General features: G+C 42.1%; 1 protein-coding gene across 1 annotated transcript in view; it reads left to right on the top strand.

Moving 5' to 3' along the window:
• The window catches only part of KTN1 (kinectin 1), a 77774-nt gene that overhangs the window by 25480 nt on the left and 35136 nt on the right, over window positions 1-17158 (top strand). The window contains exons 3-11 of the mRNA XM_074909192.1: window positions 1474-1611; window positions 4121-4288; window positions 6598-6728; window positions 8844-8960; window positions 11571-11711; window positions 13853-13959; window positions 15561-15693; window positions 16721-16808; window positions 17119-17156. Of these exons, the coding sequence (XP_074765293.1) occupies window positions 1474-1611; window positions 4121-4288; window positions 6598-6728; window positions 8844-8960; window positions 11571-11711; window positions 13853-13959; window positions 15561-15693; window positions 16721-16808; window positions 17119-17156 (1061 nt within the window). The remainder of the gene's footprint in view (window positions 1-1473; window positions 1612-4120; window positions 4289-6597; window positions 6729-8843; window positions 8961-11570; window positions 11712-13852; window positions 13960-15560; window positions 15694-16720; window positions 16809-17118; window positions 17157-17158) is intronic.

The following is a 17158-nucleotide window of genomic DNA, read 5'->3' as shown; positions in this document are numbered from 1 at the left end:
AAGCTCACTTCTAACCTTTTTCTTTTTATGAGCTATTGCTTTTTTCCCCCCTGTTTTTCATCTAGCAGCAATGCTCTGATTTTCCTCCTCCCATCCTTGCTTTCTTCTGCTAAAGATTGTTGAGTGAAACAGAATAGCTTGTATCTCTGCTTTGCTCTATGGTTCAGCTACTTTGCTCTCAAGTTGTCAAATTTTGATTATCTGAAAGAAGTTAGATGTTTGCTGTGTGCATTCTGATGTCAAGCTATGAAAAAGTGGAGTCCTAAGAGTGGTTGCTCTGATAAGGAAGGGCATCTAGGGAAACCTCATAGCAGACTGTGCAAAATAAATCACTGTTTAAGTGCAGCCTTAATGTACAAAGAAGTGTTTGGTGGCTGATTCATGGAAAGAAGCACTTAGAGCTGCTTCCCACCTGCTACACTTCTATAATTGAATGAAACTGATGCTGAAAGAAAATGGAAACATCCAACTTAGAACAGAACCAAAACTGTAGTCAGAATTGCTTCTGACTGGCTTGACCATATCCTCAGCAGGAGTCAGTATGTCTCAGTGTGGTGGTCTGACTATGAATAGAAGTTAAAAAATAAAAATACCCAGTTTCAGAAATAAGTGAAAAGCAAGGTATTTGCAAATCACCCCTTTGAGATGCAGGCATGATAGGTTTGCTCCAGGGAGTGAGGAAAAAACCAACATTGCTGCTTGATGTTGTGGATTTTTTATTTCTCAGAAAAAAGGGAGAAAAAGACCCACCCACTACCAACAAAAAAAAGATCAAATTTTGTTTGTGGGTGTTCTCCAAAAATCTCTGTGGCATGGTTAAAATGTGGTCTGCGAGCACTGTTCTGAGGGCAGCCACAACTAACTCTTATCCTTGATTACAAGAGCTAACACCATAACCCCGGATTGTGTCTGTCAGCTCTGACAAGAATATTATATAGCACAGGCTATCCAAAAAGATAAAGAATTTCTCATAGAAACAACTTTTAAAAAGAACAGTTCCCTAATGTGAAACACTTATTTTCTGCTTCTCACAGTCCCGGTAGCTATTGGGGGTGTGTGTGTAAAATACCCAAGTGGGTTCATGGTGGGGAATAAAATACTTCCTGCAAATGAGAAACTAATATGGGTAACATGTGCTGTTGCAGTAAAACCTGGATTGGATTTGTTAAACTGTTACTTGCGTTGCCGTATGTTACTGCTTGCAGATAAGATTTCTGTCTGTCAAAACACTAGGTGCTGTGGCTCTTGATTCTGCTAAACCTTCTTCCTATTGCTTTGGGGTTTCATCAGATATGGAGGTGTATGTGTTTGTGAGTGCGTGTGCGTACATATGTATGGATAACTTTGTGCTCTGATTTAAAATACGTGGGTTTCTCTTTTCTGGGAGTGGACTTTGTTTATTAGAGATTTACTGATTTAAAAGTGGTGATGAGAATACACAGAAGAGCATATTATCTTAATTGTCTGTTACAGATGATCAAGATACTAAGACTGATTCTGTTGTATCTCCTGCCAAAAAGCAAGACCCGGTGCTGCTCCACCAGGAGATAAAGCAGGAAAATGTATCAGGAAGGAAGAAAGTCTCTGCAAAGAAGCAGAAGGCTGATAATGGTGAGACTACAGACTATGACTTAGTTCACATAAATCTGACTGTTAAACCTTTTTGCCATCCATAGTTTAGTTTCTCTTCCTTTGGAAAAGAAACGTTTAGAAGAATAACTCTCTTAATTTGAAAAAGCAGGAAATCCAGGTAGGAGAGATTATTCAGCCTGAGATACTTTTATTTTCTGAACATCTGGTACCACTTAACATGGGATGGTGCTGTGAACCTTTTTCAGCTCATCTGGATTCAAACATCCACACTTGAATTGAGGAGTGGTGTGTTGACTTAGATTATAAACCGAGCAGGCTCTGAGTTGCTCTGAGTAAGGCATGTCTGGAACTGCTGCAGTCATCTGCCCCAAACAAGACTGCAATTTTTTTTATCCAGTTGCTTTGACCACATTCCTCTCCTATTGTGCTTTTGTTAGCTAGCTGTTGCTCCATGATAAACTGTTCATCTTTGCTCTCAAGGCCTTTACTGTTTGTCATCCCTCATTCTCTGCCAAGATGCTGTTTCTTTTCTCCTCTTGGCTTAGTGTGCCTCTGTTTTGTGTTGGGTTTTTTGGGGGGGTGGTGGTGGTGTTTGGTTTTGGTTGGTGGGGTTTTTTTGTTTGGATTTTTTTGTTGTTGTTGTTTTTTTTTTTTTTTTTTTTTTTTTTACAATGACTGCTCTTGTGCCTGTGGCTTTTGGGAAGAGCATGACTGAAGTTTTGTGAGGCCACCTTGTTAGCTTCTCAAAACTCTTCTTTACTGGGACAGTTATGAAGAAGTTGGCAGCTGGTGGACTGGCCTGAAGTAGACAATGTTGGTTACTGTTTTCTTTATACTTTGGTCAGGTCATTGGGGTCCAGATCAGTTGTGGGCCCTGGTCAGACCAGGGGTGGGTTCCAAGTAGTGTTCCTGTATGTTACAACAACTGAAAAAGTTTCAAGTTATTCCTGGAAGAAACCTACTGATGGGGCACCTAGCAATGCTTTTCTCCATGCATCCATTGCCCTTTTTTGAGGGGTCATTTTATGGCCCATAGACATGGCTGTCTGTGTCAAGTAAGTGTCAATACCAGCTCAGCCAGTATTAAAGCTAAGCTGCTAGTGCTACATGGGAATAGCTCATGCATTATTTCAGTGCAAGCTGTTTTCTTTTAAAGCCACCTCTCCAAAATGACAGAGCAAAAATTAGCTGTAGTGGGCATCCGGATTAGCCAAGACAGTACTGTGGGGATTTCAGATGTTACTGACACTGTGAATGTCTCACTGATATTAAAAAGATTTCGAAAGGAGGGGAATAAAATGGGGAGGGAATGTCAATAAGGAGAGGAAGAGAAAAGGTGGGGATGGTAACTGGATTAGGTGGTGGATATTTCTGCTAGAGGAGAGCTCTCCTCATTTCTGAACTCGTAGTATACCTGCAGGTGTTTGGCTGCTTCACTGCAAAGACTAACAGGTGATGCAGGAGGTCCATCTGGCCTATTCTGCTCCTTAGCAGCAGCCAGAATGTGGAAATGTTTTATAACTGGCTCTCTGGCAGCCAGGAGTGTGTATTTGTCTTGCACCGATGCCTGGAACCTTGCATCCCACCCAGTTCCTCCTCTTTCTCTGCTTTGCTGTGTGACATCTGTTGTCCATCAGCCCTTCAGTCTGGGCTGGCTGGGTCAGTGAGCTTTCCTGCTGGGGCATGGCTCTGTGCACAACATCTTGCATACTTCCAGCAGCATGGACCAGCAACTCAGGAGCTGGGCAATGGGCTCTGCTGGCCATATCTGTTGTCCCTGGTCTGTCGCTCTTGCTCTCCCCCCCCCCCCCCCGCTTTTGTCTTGGCAGTGCGGGCTGAAAAGTTCTTCGCACAGAGTCTGTGTCTCACCATGTTTATACAGTGCTGTGTGAATGGAGACCCGAGGTCGGTCAGTACCTCTGGGTACCTCTCTGAATATTAATGATGCCTAAAGCCTGCTCTGACAGATGAGATATCTTCATTAAGTGCAGTTGAGTCTGCATGTGAAATAAGCTTGATTGCTGTCCCTACCACACATTCTGTCTAAGTGGTTTAGTTCACAGGTGATGTAATCTATGTGAAAATGCGGGCAGTAAGGTACCTGATTTTAACAGAACAGGGACAAAAGACTTTGCTCATACTTCAGGGATGCTCAGTGATTTCATATGCAGCCACAAGTAAACCAGTCTCATTGATGCTATGTGCAACTTTCTCATTAAAGTGAAATGAAAGTCAAAATGTAAAGTTTCTTCTCTGCTACTTGTTAAAATGATAAAAGGCAGTTTTGGAAAGAGAAATTTAATTGAAGCTATTAAATTACTATGCATTAGAGACCTTTATTTAATGAACTTACCTGAAGAGCTTTAATGAGTTAAGCTGTGAAGGATAATAGAAATAGACAGTATAACTAACTATTGAGGTTAGGGATGATTTAATCCAACTCTCTAATATGTTACGCACCTTTCCTAAAAATGTTGATATTAATTATTACAAAGCTATAACCCATCCTGTGGACTTTTGATTACAGTTTTGGTGGATGAACCACTTATTCAAGCAACTACTTATATTCCTTTGATGGATAATTCTGACACTGCCACTTTGGAAAAGCGAGAAGCAGTTGAAGTAGCAAAACAAAATGTGAATGAGGGGATCCAGAAGAGCAGTGGCAAGAAACTGAAGAATGAAACGGATAAAGGTAAGAAAGTGATGATATAGTCTGTCTCTGATGTAGCCTGCTTGCAAACCTGAACAGGGAAAACGTGCTGTGTATGTGGGCAGGGGAATCCTCTCTTATTTGCTAGGAAGAAGTGATTTGAAGAAAACATTTGTGGCTGCAGGACACTTGTTTGTTCTTGCCTGTGCTCGTTTCCCCCCTGTCTTTGGCACTGTTGAAAGAGCTTTGTGCCATCTGAATCCTTTTAATGCTGACTGTAGGCTTTTGTGTCCTCGCAGTGAGCGAACGGGTGATCACAGACCACACAGATGCATGTGAGCTAGTTTTACAGTAGATAGTTTGGGCATTGCTAACAGTGATGGACTCTAAACCAAGAGCTTTCAGCACGGGCTGTTGGAGTCTGAGACTGGGAGTGCAGCCTGTATGCTCGTTCATGGAGGTAGCTGAGGCTGACCAGCCAGCATGTGTCTCAGAGTGCAGCACGGAGTTACCTGAGCAAATTACCAGTGGAGATAGTCTGGCGATTTCCAGAAAGAGTTTGAATTTTCCTTTCAATGCAGTTGGAATTGGTTGGGACAGTGGAGCTTCCTTCATGCTCTCCTGCAGAGGCCTGGAGTGACTCATGAGCATTGTATCCCACCTTTAAACTTTAAATAGGTCACTGACCTGCTCAAAGCATGCCAGGCTTACTGAGCCATGAGCTGAGACCCTCAAATTGGCGGGCAGCCAGAGAGGAGAAGCCAAGTGACTGAGCAGTGATTCCCTGCTCAGGTTTGTGCAGAAGGCTGGCTCTCCAACATTGTCTGCCTGGCCACTCACTGCACTCTTTGGAACCCTCTTTTTAGACTTCTAAAACGCTCACTTGAAAGCTCCTGGACAATTCTTTGAGGTATCTACATTGGATTCCCACTTGTCTGAGACTCCCGAGTTTCTAACTCGGTGGCTGTGTGTTACTGCTCTGCAGCATCAAAGCCTCTCATGTACCCGTCCCTTCTCATTTCCTTTGCAAGCTGTAACCTTCTATATGAGCTCCTAATTCTTCTGTGTCAGCTGGGATTTGCCCTCCCAATATAGAAATCTTCCCCTATTCTAATTATAAGCTTCTTGGATGCAAGGGCAAGGTCTTTCTGTCTTCAGGGAACACAGGGCTCCGGCTGGTCCAGGCCAAGCTGCCATAGACTCCTGGCGAACTGGACTGGGGTTTTGGGATTTTGGCATATTCCTGGTAGAAGCATCATTGATGATGTCAATGCTGCAGTGATGTGAGCCGAAAAGTCTCATGGCCAAGACTAAGTTTGATTTAGGACTAGGAGACAGTGTGCTAGGATTTCTCAGCACTTTCCCCCCATCTCCCTGCACTCTGTTCAGTGAGCTGTTTTTAAGGTCTATAATTTCTCTCAGGCTTAGTATTACTTTTTTGTTCTTCATTTATTTTTCAAGCTGGAGAGGTTTGAGTTTGTGTGGCTTGGTTTCAATGGCATGTTTAGCACCTGCGGTGAGAGACCTGGACAATTCTCCATAAACTCTGGGACACTTTCTGAAACAAGCATCACTTTTAAGCTTTTCCTCTTCTTTTTTTCTCTCCAATCCCTGCACATACTTTTGTGCACTGGTGATTGACAGATACTGGATGCCTTGGTCTTGTGCTTCCATTTACTTAAGTTAGGGGGCCACCTAATGACCTACGTACATGCAGCCTGTTTTTTTATGAACCAAATGGTTTTTTGTTATTCCTGTAAGAGCATAGTTGAGTTGAATTGTGCTTCCTTGTTTGTGTCTTTTTAAACACTTACTGATTTATCTTCCTACTGCTGAACTCCTTCTGCAGCAGTTCATTTCCAAACTTAGACTGAGGGAATATTTTTCTGGTTTCCGTATATTGTAATCAGAAACGTGCCAGTTCTTAAATTCATTACCTTGTCATTTGCATATTGCTTGTGGAGCCAGGCTGTCCTTTAAATTGAGAACTCGGTTTGAATTACTGTCATAATACACTAGAAAGGACTCTTCAAGTTTTCACATTCTTGCTATTTTTTTCTCCAAAATCTGTGTTGTGCTTTGTCTTCTTGCTAGTAACACTATAAATGTTACCAACTGTACAAACAAAGTGGTGGGATTTTTTTCCCAAAACTGTCAGCTGGCGGATTGTTATCGGATTTAAATCAGAGATATGTTGTTTTTGCTGAATGTTCGTGACCTTTTACTACTTGGCATTTCAAACTGAAATTGAATATAATGCATAATGATACCCCATCACATGCTGTTTCGAGGCAAAATAAATAATTCTGTATGGAGTCCAAAGTAAATATATTCTTCCTTCTGTGTTGCAGAGAATGCTGAAGTAAAATTTAAAGACTTTGTAATGGCCATGAAGAATATGATCTTCACTGAAGATGAGGCCCGTTGCATAGTGGAGGTCTTGAAGGAAAAATCCGGTGCAATTCATGATGTCTTGCAAAAGGTGAATGATGTGGTGGGTGGGGAGGGGGGAGACAAGACAAATAAGTGGAAATTGGAAGAGATGATGTCAAATTAGCTATGTTGATGTTCTGTTGTGATTTGTGCTTTCTGTCTTTGGAAGACTCTTTTTTTTTCCAGCTGGTCTGTGCTTGCTTTGCATGCAGAAAGCAGTTGTCAGATGTCTGTGTGCTGCCATCTGCCATCCCATGGGCTGGCTAGGCAGGCTGATGGCTTTTGACCGCTGCTAAAGAGCAGACATAACCGTGGAGAATAAGGTATATAACGTAGGAATGCTGCTGCAGCTCATGTGTGTGGGCACGGGGGAAGGCTTATCTGGTGACTTTAAGGAGTGATCTTTTGCAATTGTGTAAATAGGATAAATTGTAGCAGAAATTAAGAAAAAGCTGCTGTGGCTGTGCGCTTGATGAGCTAGTTCTGTCTTGCAAGTCTCTCCATCTTACAAGTCTGTACATTCTAGTCTGCTGACTGCTTTGGATGTTTTTCATAGGATTGTAGGGCAGTTCAGATTTGAAAGGGATCTCAAGGGGGTTTGTAGTCCAATCTCCTACTCAAAGCAGGGCCAGCTCTTGAGGTCAGCCCATACTGCTCAGGGCTTTATCCAGTCTGTCTTGAAAACTTCAGGGACTGAGACTGCACAGCTCCTCTGGGCAACCTGTGCCAGTGCTTGGCAGCTCTTTTTTCATTTTTGTATTAAGACAGAAGAGAATGGTGATCTCCCACTATCTTACAAATATCTACTCCTCCCTCCCATGACTCATTAGGATTGTCACTTTGTGCTTGTAACATCCTGTTTGTCACACTTGAAGTTCTGTATTTTTCTGCAGATATGGTACCACAACAGAAATGCAGAACTGGATATGTGTCAATTCAGTTAACGCAATATAGTAACATATCACACAGTTTGAGTCGGAAGGGACGTCAGGAGGTCATGCAGTCCAACTACCTGCTCAGAATGGGTTCAATATTGAATTTAGAGCAAGTTGCTTAGGGATTTGTCCAGCTGAATCTTGAAAACCTCCAAGGACAGAGACTTCACATTCTTTCTTGGCACTTGTTTCAGTGCTTGACTGAAAACCCAATAGCAGTACATTTGCAATGGTATTGCCTGTTTTATTTGGAATAGCAGCCAGCTTGCTGGCTGTATTTTTATTTTAAAGGAAGGTTTGGTGTTTTTTCAAGCTAAACCTCTAGGATCGAAGTGGGTTCCTGGGTTTGTATACCACAAAAAATGTTTCTGTAGATGGAAATGTGAATATTTTTCTGTCACATCTTTTCTATTGTATTGTTTCTTGCTCATGCAAGACATTGACAGTGTGTTTTTGTACTGCATACATACACAGTACAACTAAAGAACTTCCAGACAAATTCAGAGTCCGTTTATAGGCCTGACGCTTCTTTGCTGCTTCAGTTATCAGACTTCATTGAGTGAAGGCTGAGCACAAATGTTTAGAAGGTTTACCCCTTACTGCAGTTATTTCATTTTTAGGACTAGTATACGAGTGGCAGGACTGCGGGTATTGTTTCTGTTTTTCTGTTCCCTGTAGTATCTCTGAAACTTTCTGTGTCAGTATGCCAGCAGAAGTGTAATTATGTCAACTGGAGGCTCTCCTGTGAAGTGGAAGGAGAGACCAGATCAGTGTTTCTTTGTAGCAAGATATTTCAACAGATGAAGTTTGTTGGATTTGCTTTGAGCATGACTTGGACCAGGCGGTCTTGGAAGTCCCTTCCAACCTCAATTATTGAATGATTCAGCATCTCTGCATCTTTTTCCTTTATTTCTCTTAATGGCTGTTCATTGTTTTCCCCAGTGCCACCACAGCAGCTCTCTTCCAATGAGGAAGCACCTTAAGAGCCCATTTATTCTCTTAATTGGTTTCAGTGCTTTTGAAAATGCATTTCCTTGTCTAATGAAGTCGGTGCTGCAGGATCCATTAGCAGCAGAATTGGGTACTGGTGGTGCCATGTACGCCATGCAGAGAGACGATCTGGGGGCAGGAGGGAGTGTTTTTTCCTCAAGTTTGCTCTGCTGCCTGCTAGCATCCTTTGCAAGTACTTCTGGCGTGTATGATCATTTTTCTGTACTTTTTTGCTGCAGGCCAGCAAGGCTGAGTCGGCTGCAGCTATACATCAGCTACAAGACAAAGAGAAAATGCTTGCTGCGATGAAGGAGGAGGCAGCCGTGGCAAAGGAGCAGTGCAAGCAGCTAACCCAGGTAAATATAAAGAGGTTCAGGTGTAGAGAGCTGTGGGAGAGGAGCAGTGGCTTGTAGGACTAGCTGCCAGCAAATGCTGATTTACTGAGCTTAGTATAAACTGAAAGGTGGAGTTTTGTATATTGGGAAAGCTTAGCAAGACACTATATTTGTTTTTGTGATGCTATTAATGTATTTACACAGAGTTATTTTCCAGTAGTTTTTCCAGAGAGAGTTCATTTACTGAGACTTTTAAGCTGAGATTCTTTCTTTTCAAAAGGTTACTTTAAAAACGCTTCCTTCATGAGTATAAGATGGTTCTGTGGATGCAAATATTAAACACCTTTTCTGCATTGCAGTTTTAATTTGGTACATATTCGAGCATTCACGTGCTCGTGTGCTTCTAGGCACCATCAGCTTTCTTCAAGAAGGAAGCTACAGAAAGTGTAGACTGCCTGCTTAGCCCTTAGAGTTGCAGCTCTGATTGCTTTAGGCTTACAGGGATGCTGATGCGCCACTGTCAAGATTAGTATGGAACTTGACTTCATTTTTTTAATGAAGGTTTCAGAGGAAAGCAGTTATGGTAGAACAAACAATTAGGCAGACACGGAGTGAATTTAGAGCCTTTTGGGAGGAGGGTTCTGTTTTGGCTAGTTTGGAAGCACATGGACATCAGGCTCAGGAAGATCATGTTGCGGGATAAAAGTTGGGCACAGAAAGCTGGGTGTCTAAAGATGGGAGCAGGGTGGCCAGAGGACACAGGAGTTGGGAGCCTTAGAGATGAGAAGGGAAGAAGGGAGTGGGTATTGTGTGAGCTCCTGGCAGGACACAGGTACATCTGCAGTGGGATCAAGAGGTTTGGGACAATCAGTATATAACTAGGGAGAAGGGACTTGTGATGTGTTTGGCAGGGGAAAAGAAACTGGCTCAGGATTACAGAATGAAAGGAGGGAGGTGTCTGCTGCTGAAGAAGCAGAGGGAATGTGTGAAGGAGCCTGGGTGTGGGCGAAGCTTATGTGGTTGGGAAAAAACATCTGCAAGGTGATGCTTGTGAAGGCAGGCAGGAGCTGCGGAGGAGTAGGGGTCATAGCGGGTTTTTGTTGTCTGAACTGGGGGAGGGAAGGGAGAAGGAGAAATAAATGGGTGTTCCTGAAAGCTGCAAGAAGGTGGGTAAAAGCAAAGTTGCTGTAGTGCTGAAGTATCGGGATAAACAAGGGAAAAAGCTCAGCTTGACTGACAAGAAGTTCTTATCTTCTAATTAACGTGTTTCTCTGAAAACACTGCCAAAAGCTACGGAGGGACTGTGAGGTGCAGAGATGTTCCTGCAAGGGTGTTGATAAAGATGATAGCTGGAGAGGATAAATGAGAGCAAGAGGTGCCTGACCTCAGAGGTATTTGGCAAAACACAAGTTAGGTGAAAGTTAATCTTCCCAGGATCTCTGGCACTGCTGTGACAGGGTGGTTGAGTTAGTGAGGACTGCAGATGGATGGTGGAATTGGTGGAGGGGTAGAAGGAAACTGCAGTATGTTCTGGTGCCCTTCTTTTTGTTGTGCCTTAGCAGATGCAAATATAACACGGAGAAGGCTTTGAATCAAGCTTTCACACTGTATTTGCAGAACTAACTTAAAACTTCTGCTGTGAGTCAGGTTCCTAAATGCCTTCATGAACATGGGCTTGGGAACTCGTGTCACTTAATTCATTCTGAAGGAGCAGCCTCCTGAAGCCAGTGAGTTGGATCTAAAAGAGAGAATAGCTTTTATTTAAATTAAAATGTGGGAAAAGCTATAATTACTGGATGGTAGAGATGGAGGGTATTCAGGCTAATAATTTAGAGGACTTAAATTATATGTCAGGGCTCCTTGGCACTGTAAGGAGCTGCGTGCTGCGCTGTGTAGCTGGAGATAGCTGAAGCTTAGATGGTACAAATATCTCATTCTGTGATGGGAGCTTGCTGAAAGCTGCACTTAATGTTTTTGCTTACTACAGCAAGTGCATTTATGTTGCAGAGGAGTAGCTCTATGGATATCTCAGGTGTCTGGGTTGAATTACTGGCTAATAAATGATTAATCTAAATAGCAATGTGTATTTTCATTTGAAAGCCATAACATAGCATCATGATGGTGGGATTCAGGGCCTCTCAGGCTGTTGCTGGGTACTAATACCCCATCTCCTTTGGCAAAATGGTTGGCTTTAAAACCTGCTGCAAAGCAATTATTTGCTCTAAAATGCTCCGTTGTTTTGTCACTGTTCTATACCTGTGTTCTTCTGTTTTGCTAAACTTGGGATGAAAATCTAAGCTCTACCTTCTGTGATATCTGCAGTTTTAATTGTTAGGATTCTGTGTCATTTGGCCAAACTCAATAGAAGACAGACTCCAGCTTTTCTGAGACAACAGAAGATCAGTGTTTAAATTGGCAAACCTTAATAAATGTGGAAGTATGCTGATCCTAAATCCTCATGAAGGTGCTGGAAGTTTGGTCAGGTCTAATGCTGTAATTTCTCCAAGTGAAGATTACTGCTGACTTCGGTTTGATGCACACTTGCTAGTTACCTTAAAACACTTATCTACTGCTCTTTTCTAGAGTCTAATAGTTGACTTATTTCCCTTTTTACTTTCACTCCCACCCAAGGAGCTGGTTGCAGAAAAGGAGAGAAACGGCTTGCTTACAGCGAAAATGCGAGAGCGTATCAACGCCCTAGAAAAGGAGCATGGCACTTTTCAGAGTAAAATACACGTTAGCTACCAAGAATCTCAGCAGATGAAGATAAAGGTAAGTGCTTTACCAAAACTGTCCGAGTTGACATTCACACACGAGCAGGTCAGTGCTGAGAAGTCATTGATTTAGCCAGGGTGCAGCATTTGTTGCTTGCTCACACAGAAATGGACTTCACTAGTAACCCTGAGCCTTGAATGCAGTGTGCTGGTAGCTGGGGGTATAACACATCTGCATGGGGATGGGAGACTTTGAGACAGTCTCTTGACTTAAAAGACAGACAAGGTGTTCTCATAGGTGACTTACACAGTCTGTGAAAGACTAGTGCTAGCTAGACAGCCTGTAATCTGATGTAGCTACTTTTTCCTTCGTGGGTATTCTGCTGAAATTTTACTCAATTCAAATGTAAAATCTAATTGAAATATTCAACTTGAGAGCCACTAATGCTCATATCATTTACTATCTGATAAATCTAATTTTTTAAATTGTAGTACAGGGTGACAACATAGCATAATATACAGGGAATGTAATTGCCTGGGAGAGTGCTTCACTGAAAATATTTGAAGGGTTGACAATTGCCTTATTTTTAAGACCCTTGTTACTCTATCCTGAAGTCACATAATGGAGTGACCTCAGAAGAATTTTTCATCAGATTAAAAAATTTAATTTAAAGTTTACTAAGAAAAATGGCTCCTCTTATATCAACTTGGTGCTTAAATTTCATATTCTAATAGTTTTTTTTCCTGTATGAATGTTACAGCATCAAGCACAGCACAGAAACTTTCTAGTTTAATACTGTTATCTTCTGTCTTGGCACTTTGGAGAGCAGCATCTCTGCAGTTTTGGAGCAGAACTCTGTTCTCCTGAGCAGGGACAACTTTCTTTGAACCGATATAGACAACTGCATAACGAGAGGGTCCTTCTGCTGGCTGGGGAGGGTGAAGGAGAGCTGGGCAGGACCAGGTGGCTTTTGCTGCTGTCGAAGGCAAAGCTGGAGGAAGGATGTGAAGAGGAACCAGTGCTCAGGTTCTGCTCCCCCTGCTGATGTGCTGTAGCATTGCGGAGAAGCAGAAACTTAATTGTCAAAGCTTCCAGTTATATGGGATTTGTGCTCCTGCTTCTGTTTGGATCTTGTATATCTCTTGGTATTAAAAAAAAGGGGGGGGGGGGGGGGGGGGGGGAGGGAGGTGAGGAGATGGGACACCCCCCACCCACCCCCAGACATCCAAGGACCAGGTTGTTGCGTGTGTTGGTGCTGAGCTGGAGGTGGCTGCTATCTCCTGCTGTGGTTGTTACGCAAACATTTGTTTGGATTTTTTTATATACAAACCCCTTATTGGTGAGTCAGCCACTTGATGAAACTGGGTCTTGGAAATGGTGTCGGCTGTATCTACAGACTGGCACTGGTGGAGGAAGAAAGCATTATAGCTGCATGTGCTCGAGGATTTTCAAAGCAGGCTGTTGGGCTGTATATGTGTATATGTGATAGCTATCCTGTCGTCTGCATATGCAGAGTCTGGTTTGGGTTTTTTTTTTTCCTTTGAATCCTGTCTTTTGATATAGTTTGCACTATTCTGAAGCAGCCTTGGTTTCTCAGGGCTTCTTTCTGCCTCAGTTTGGAACCCTGTTGAAAATGCAATCAAAGCATAGTATTGCCAAAATAAAGGATCTATTTCATAATCTTGACTTCAGGATATTAGATGAGGACTAGCCTTTTGCAGTTTACATGCTATAACCTGTGTACTGTTACTTATTTTATACTTTTTCTGCTTTATTTAAAGGCTTTGTAAACTTCTCATGTTAATTCACAGTACATTTATTTTATTTCCCTTTGCAAAAGTATATTCATTTCCAGTTATTGACAAATATCTAAAGTTATACGGCTGAGCAGTTGGTATGCTAAGCAATACTTGTGTAATCTTTTAAACAAATGAAAAAGGTTGCTGTAATAAATAGGCTGATACACTGGTATAAAAGGAACCTGGGGCTTTTATCTGAGCAAGAGGGTCTGAGTTGCACAGTTTAATTTAAGAGTGGGTATGTGAGGAAGGACATAAAGCTGTTCCTCTCCCCAAAAATCCACTTAGTTTTATTTACTTAAACTATTGTGTTATCTTATCTACTGTTACAAGTTGTGGGGTTTTTTTATTGCTCCTTAGTTTAATCTTTTTTGGAATCAATCTTTCTTTCCCCATCAGTTCCAGCAACTCCGTGAGCAGATGGAGGCAGAAATAAGCCACCTGAAGCAGGAAAATGGTATCCTGAGAGATGCTGTCAGTACTTCTACCAATCAAATGGAGAGCAAGTATGTTAGCAGCTACTTGGAGCTCTGTGTGTGTTTAAGCCTTCCCTGAAGGGTTGTTCTGGCTTCTGCTCCTTTTTGTTTCTATCTCCTTGGCTGTTTCTGGATTTGTGGTTAAACTATGAACACAGTTATTTTGGACTGAGGAGGGACCTCTTTGTATTTGCATTGAGCCAAGGCTTTCAAAACAGATTACTGTCTTTTATCAGTTTGAAGCTTGAGATTTTAGAGTGGGTGCTGAGGCTTTAACAGAAAGAAGTGCAGAAATGCTCAGCCACAGTTGGTGTTTTTGGCAGGGTATGTATCCTTTCCCCTGAGGCTTTAGGAGAGGTGCCGAAGCTGGTCTCTTGGGAAAACAGCAGCTCTAAATTTCTAAATCAGCCTTGCAATAAGAAAAAAAGTATCAACACCGTGCAGTTAACGACACCACTGGCATAGCCCTTGGATTTATCTGCTGGTGTTGCAAATGTTTGGAGGAAGAAAAAAGGCATCTCAAGGTTTTGTCTTTTCTAAGTTATGACTTAAGCTGTCCCTGAGCTGGCAGAGAAGCTTGTATGTATTGTGGTAAAAGCTGAGCATCCCTGTAAGGTGTGTAGTCAGACGGGTGAATTGCTGCCAGTGAGCTTCTGCCTATACAAAGCAAAGTGGACACTTTATATGCTCTCAGATACTTGTTGCTGTTGGAGACCAGAATGTCAAAACCACTGTCAAGACTTGGAAAGGGCTCGGCATCTTCCTTTTCTGGCTGCACTGTTCTTGCAGAGATGCTGCTTCTATATGGACCATCCTGCTGGCAGGTTCTGCCCTGCCAGGCGCAGCTCAGCAGAGGTGTGTTCTGCTCCCTGTGCCTGTCCTGCCAGGGCAGGTCGATATAAAAGAGCTTGGAGAAGGGTACTGATACCCTGATCTCAAGTGTCCTATTTGTAGAGATGAAGTATCATTATATCTTAGGCAGTTATCTTAACATTCTTAATTGAGGCAAACTTAAGAATAAAACGCTTCTTATTTGCTTAGACACAAAGGGGAGCCTTTTAAAATTCTTCCCATGGGCTAGACAAATGTATCTTCTCTCCCCAAGTGAGAGAGTGCATCAGATAACTTCATAAATTAAGATAAGTCAAGGCCAAGAGGCATCTATAGGCCGGAGAGATGTGTGCAGTTGTAGTCCAGGAGGAATAGTCTTGAGAAAGTCTGAGATCAATAATCCTTTATGGGGAGAAGAAAGGCATGTGGCTTTCCATGTGAGACCTTGCTTTATGCTTTAGTTTATATGAGCCTGTCCAAATTATGCCCATCAGCTTGCAAATGTTTTAAAGGAACTGATGCTTGTGGCTTATTGCTGGCCTTTTGTTTCTGACTCAGTGGGTTGTAGCTGCTGTGCTGTGCTGATGGCCAAGAGCACCTGACCCTCATCCCTTTCCTAGGATGAAGCAGTGTGAAAAACAAACAAACAAACAAAACCCAAAGCAAACCCACCCAGCATAGCCCTCTGGCTGCAAATATAGGACTTGATGTTGATATTTGAGTAGCTGTTGTTATGGCCTTTGCTTCTTGTGTTTTTTTTAAAAAAAAAAAAAAAAAGCTGTGAAAATGTTTATTTTTAGGCAGTCGGCTGAACTGAACAAACTGCGCCAGGATTATGCTAGGCTGGTGAATGAGCTGGGAGAGAAGAGCAGTAAGCTGCAGCAAGAGGAGCTCCAGAAGAAGAATGCAGAGCAGGCAGTTGCTCAGCTAAAGGTGACTTGGGTTTTCTCTGCCTGACAAGTTATGCTCAAGGCTTTATCTGAGCCAAGTTCTGAGTCGGGTGGGTTGTGAGGTGCGTGAGAATCACTTTAGCCGTTTCCCTGACCACTAAATCTCTTTGTAATCTTCATATGCACAAGTATCTATTACCAGATAGGCTGAGTCAGCCTATGGACTTATTTAATGTTTTCATTCAGTACTCTGGGTTTTGAGTGATTACAAACCTTCCTGTGAAGTGAAACTTAACCTTTCAGGTAAATATCTTTAAAAAGCTTAACTAAGGATGTTGAACTTTGCTTTCTATGAGTGTACAATTCGAGCAACACTTGATATTTTGCAGTGGTTCATCCAGATGACACTGTCCTTGTGTGATTTTTTTATTTGAAACTACATGGTTTTGCTTAATTGTATGTTTAAATTTTTAAATAAATATAATTTTTTTTAAGAGTCAAAATGTAAATGGACTGGCTTCTGGATGCATCTCTTCTTTTGAAGAAAAGGCCTTTTGTATATATTTTTTTAATTTTCTCAGAAGAGGAAGCTAGTGTTTTCATGTGAGAATGCCAATCCAGAGCTAATTATTTTTTCATACTTGCAATTAAGTCTTAGTTAGCAGACGTTCTCCCTGCCTCTAGCCCTTGCAGGTGGCGGGTTGGTATCTAGACTTGAGACATGTTTTAATTACTAGATGCAGATTTATGGGATGCGTGGCTAGTCTGGCTTCTAGTGTTAATTCTGAACTTGCAGGGCAAAGATGCTACACTTTCATATTACAGAAACCATCCTGTTAAGAGCCTATAATGAAATCTGTTCACAATTTGCCTTTCAAATTAATAGGCTAAACTACTCTAGGAGGAGGATTACAGGGCACTCTGTCTCTCTGATGTGCCCTAATGGAAGCAAGAAACAATTTTACTTCATTGCCATATGTTTAGGGAATAGCACTGAAGAGACGCACTCTGGATTCAAAAATAAATTAAAGGTTAAACTTCTCTTCATCACCTCTCTCTTCAATGTGTAGGTCCAGCAGCAGGAAGCAGAGAGAAGATGGGAAGAAATCCAGGCTTATCTCAGGAAAAGAACAGCAGAACATGAAGCAGCACAGCAAGGCATGTATCACAAAATTCCCATGTAACACAGAATTCCCAAATAATGCTTACTACGGTGATTTGGCTGTTGCCATTTGTAAAAAAGGGCATTTTTGAGTAAATGGCTTAAAGCTTAGGTGAAGTCAGTACTGCTTCAGCACTCTGGGAAAATAGTATATTGTGATACCACTTAGTTTGAATGCTGACAAGGGCTGAACCTTGGCTTGCTGGAATGAGGCTTCCAATCAGCCTCCCTGTTTACAGTGAAAATTATTTCCCCTAAAGTTAAATAATTTACTTCTGAATTAAAATCCTGACATTTCTGCTACAGATGTGCAGAATAAGCTTGTGGCCAAAGACAATGAAATCCA

The sequence above is a fragment of the Athene noctua genome, chromosome 6 (genome assembly GCF_965140245.1).
Source record: "Athene noctua chromosome 6, bAthNoc1.hap1.1, whole genome shotgun sequence".
In the NCBI taxonomy this organism is placed as follows: Eukaryota; Metazoa; Chordata; class Aves; order Strigiformes; family Strigidae; genus Athene; species Athene noctua.
Note: the sequence above shows the minus strand (reverse complement) of the source record. Positions and strands in the feature narration are given on the sequence as shown.